The sequence below is a fragment of the Triticum dicoccoides genome, chromosome 2B (genome assembly GCF_002162155.2).
Source record: "Triticum dicoccoides isolate Atlit2015 ecotype Zavitan chromosome 2B, WEW_v2.0, whole genome shotgun sequence".
In the NCBI taxonomy this organism is placed as follows: Eukaryota; Viridiplantae; Streptophyta; class Magnoliopsida; order Poales; family Poaceae; genus Triticum; species Triticum dicoccoides.
The window spans coordinates 813,954,469-813,958,539 of NC_041383.1; the positions used below are offsets into that span (position 1 = coordinate 813,954,469).

Genomic DNA, 4,071 nt, shown 5'->3' on the forward strand with positions numbered 1-4,071 from the left:
GGGTTCATTAGGTACATACTTACATCTACAAATGAATAAAGTTGAAGTTCTGTTTTCAAAAAATACATGGTGGTGTTGTCAGGCGATGACGCGATGGCCAGCATTCTGGGGCACATCGAGATGTCGTCCGGTTCGATCTCAGTGGTCCACGTGGACGACCTATGCCGTACCGAGATACTCCTTGCCGAGAAGGAGACGGCGTCAGGGCGGTATATCTGCTGCAGCCTCAACACCACCGCCGTGGCGCTCGCCCGCTTCCTGGCGCTCAAGTACCCACAGTACAATGTCAAGACCGACCGGTACGTACAATACAAGCTAGCTAGCTCCTGGGTTCCGGCCGAGAAGCGTAATTATAATAAGGTCCTCTGATTAATTGTTTGGGTTTCAGTTTTGGTGGTCTCCCCGAGAAACCCAAAGTCTGCATTTCCTCGGCCAAGCTCGTCGGAGAAGGCTTCCGGTTCAAGCAAGATACACTGGACAAGATATACGATGGTGCCGTCCAGTACGGAAGGGCCTTAGGGATCCTTCCATACTAAAAACTGGCATGGTGGGTCTCGAGCGAACAGCCTCTAGGTTTTCCCTGCCGCACGAGTCAGCACACCCGTCGATTTGCCTCTTGCTCATGTGGACTTAGCATCATGGAGGTGTGGGGGATCCCGTCCCTCGCCGACAGGATCGCTATGTTTTCAAGGTGTTTTTTATATTTTGTTAAAGTTTACATGCTGCTTAAGAAGAGGAGGCGCTGGCGGCTCCTTGAAAGATGAAATAAAATTCTTCCCGCCTAACCCCATCCCGACGGTGCATATAGCATTTTCGGAGGGCGTGTGGAGGTGTATCTCCGACCGTTTTCATGGAATTTGATCGGTTCTTATATTCAGTGAATCTGCTTGGATCCGGACTTCATTTGTCCAAGTTCATGTGTCAATAAATTGGTTCTTCTCCATCTACGCTTCTCTTAATTATCCAAGGGTACTGTACTAGTGCGCTATTCCTTTGGGGCCTTGAGGCCTTAGCACGACTACCCAAATATCTACTCCAACAAAGTTTGTCCGGCTCTCACGAGGAAGGGGTGATGATGGTGGCTCGCCTTTGTCTTGCTCCAGTCCTTTTAATCGTCCCTAGCTAGGTGGTCTCCAGAACTGAATGAAATACCTATTGTCTCCAATGTTTTTTGTACTGCCTTGAAGCTGATAAATAAATCGAAAGTTTTTTTCCCTAAAATAATAACTAGCATGGTGACCCACACAATTATGCAGCTAGATTATATTTGATAAGTACTAATAATTTTTTGATAATAGCAAGAAATGCTGAAAAAGAGTGTAACCTTTCCCCTATTTATTTTTCTAGCTCCTTTCTTGGAGCTAATCTATCTACTCTATCTATCTTTTTCTGAGGGAATATCTATTCTGCCTATCTATTTATCTATAATTAATTATCCTTTTGCCGCAGTGGTGTCCATGTACTCAGTTTTGCCCTTAGGTGCGAATCGTGCTCAGTTTTGTCCCTAGTCTGTGCGCAGCTACTGTGCCGAGGCCAAACGGCCAGATTTAACTCCATTCCGTCTGTTGGCGTTTATGGTAGTGGGTCTGGAGCTTAGATATGGGACCGCGTGGAAGTGGGTCCGGAGCTTACATGTGGGACAGCGCAATGACGACAAATCATAGGGTTCGAACCGGGCACACCCGACGCCGATCTGTCCTGTGCGCCGCTCGGCCGTCCTGCAGCGTCGCCACCACCTGTGTCGCCACCAGTTGCGCTGCCACGGCCGTTCTGCTCCACCGCCACCTGCTGCACCGCTACCTGCTCCGCCAGCGACCTTCCTGCGACGCCACGGGTGAGGCGCTCATTCCGCCACTCCGCCCGCCACCTGCTCGACACACGGCGTGGCCTCCTTCCGTGCGCCCGGCCGGAGCGCTGATAGGTGGGGGGCTGTTGCACAAAGAGGAAGTAGGTGGGTGAACCCTATTGCAAAATGGCAAGCGGTGGCGACCCCAGAGTATTTGGTGAGGCAGGCATCGAGCCCAAGATCCGTCGCGTCCACGACTGGGTTGCCGAGGGGTAAGTCATGCCTCCTGTTTAGATTGAGCTTCCTTGTGAATTTCAATTGTCGATTCGAGTTGGTTTGCGGTCGATTTTGCTATGGGTGTCCTGATTGCGTCTCTGTTTTTCGTAGGTTAGGATGGAGTTGCGGTTTGCTTTCTTGGTGCACATTAGAAGGGACCGCTACATCCTTAATGCAAACAATAAGAAGAAATTCCAAGGAGGTTTCGATTATCTCTTGCGAATGGCATGCAATTGAAGTTTCCGACAATCTGGTCAGGTAATTTGCAGCCAATATCCTTGGAGTTTGCTTGATGAAGTGGAATACAAATACTACGATGGGGGAAATAAATGGGTGACAGTTAGTACTGATGAAGAGCTCACTACCATGTTTGCTAAGCATAAGGAGATAGAGAATTTTCATGTGAGGCTCCAAGTTGATGTGCTTGAGAAGGCATTTGGACCTAGGATAGTGGGTGCACCTTCTCGGGAAGAACCATGTCGTCATACTATCAGCTCTAGCTAGAATAGCTAAATTATTAGTGCACGACGATGTCGTGGCTCGACAAGCGTGGGCATCGGCAGAAGGGTCCCCCTTGAAGTAGAGCCTGATGCTTGCAATTCTGGGGTTGATGAAAAGAAGCTATATTTTGATGTAATTCCGAATTTATGATGGGCACCTCGGGCTGAAAACCAAGATGAGGCTGACAATGATGTCCATGTGGAGGATGACGCGGTGGGTGAAGACGAAGACCTTGCAGCTGTTGAATGGGACCCTTTGAACCCTCATATGGAAGAAGGTTCTGTTTTTGCATCCATGAGTGAGTGTAGAAATGCACTTGTGACGTACTGCATCAAAGCAGAACGTACTTTCAAGTTGATAAGAGCGATCAAGTATGTTACATAGTGCACTGTCTGACTGAGGGTTGTCCATGAAGGATGCTCGCATCTAAAATGCGAAATAGCATAAATGTTCAAGTCAAAGTGAACCCTTTTAGGCACACATGCCAGGAATCAACCCTTATGAAAGAAACAATCAGTAGAGCCAAGTCAAGATGGGTGGCGGAAGAAGTAAAGAAGTGGGTGAAAGAAAACCAGCAAGTGGGTGCGAGGAATTGCAGAAGAACATCAAAGAGTGGTTCAAGATAGAGTTACCATACATGAGAGTGTTGAATGGTAAACAACATGCTATGGATTCTATTTATGATAACTGGCAAGAAAGTTTTCAATTGTTGTATTCATGCAAAGGTGAAGTCGAGAGGACCAGCCCAGGTAGTATTGTAGATATTGACCACCACACCATGGAGTGCACCTCCAGGGGAGTGACAAAGACCAAGGAATGCTTTAGGAAGATTTTTGTCTGCTTTGAGGCTTGTCGCCGGGTTTTTTTTGCAGGCTGCAGGCCGTATTTGTCTATTGATGCTACTTTTCTCACATGAAGGTTTAAAGGACAGTTAGTAGCATATTGTGTAGTTGATGCACACAGTTTCGTATTTCCAGTTTCGTACAGTGTGCTTGAGACAGAGTCTGAGGAGAGATGGACTTGGATTTTGCATAATCTGTGTCGAGTTATTGCAAATCCCAATGGGTTGGTAATTCATACAGATGCCTGCAAAGGTTTAGAAGTGGTTGTGGACAATGTGTTGTCTAGAGTAGAGCATAGGGAATGCACGTGTCACCTTCCTACAAATTTTGCGAAGAAATAGAAAGGAAAGGTGTATACCCACAATTTATGGCCAACATTGTTGACTCGTAGTGTGAAGAAGCACAACTACCACTTGAGGCAGTTATATCCGAATCCCAAAGTGAAGGAATACTTGGAAACACACCACTCCAAGTTATGGGCCAGAAGCCAATTCAGTAAACTGAGCAAAGTGACCATGTGCACAATAATCTTGCAGAGTCTTTCAACTCAACAATTCGAAATCTAAAGGGTCTTTATGTGGTGGATTTGCTTGACATGATAAGGATAGAATACGTGTAGAAGTTTCATTATCGTGCAGGAATAACCGTGGAAAAATTCATGGGCCA

At 46.9% G+C, this 4,071-nt stretch overlaps 1 protein-coding gene across 2 annotated transcripts in view; it reads left to right on the top strand.

Moving 5' to 3' along the window:
- The window catches only part of LOC119366540 (anthocyanidin reductase ((2S)-flavan-3-ol-forming)-like), a 2,313-nt gene extending 1,387 nt beyond the window's left edge, over window positions 1-926 (top strand). Inside the window, exons 5-6 of one of the 2 annotated variants that reach the window (XM_037632293.1) lie at window positions 12-299; window positions 389-926. In XM_037632293.1, coding sequence (XP_037488190.1) covers window positions 12-299; window positions 389-519 — 419 coding nt within the window. In that variant the 3' untranslated portion in view covers window positions 520-926. The remainder of the gene's footprint in view (window positions 1-11; window positions 300-388) is intronic. The other variant, XM_037632294.1, reaches the window with a different exon arrangement.
- The last annotated feature ends 3,145 nt before the right edge of the window (window positions 927-4,071 follow it).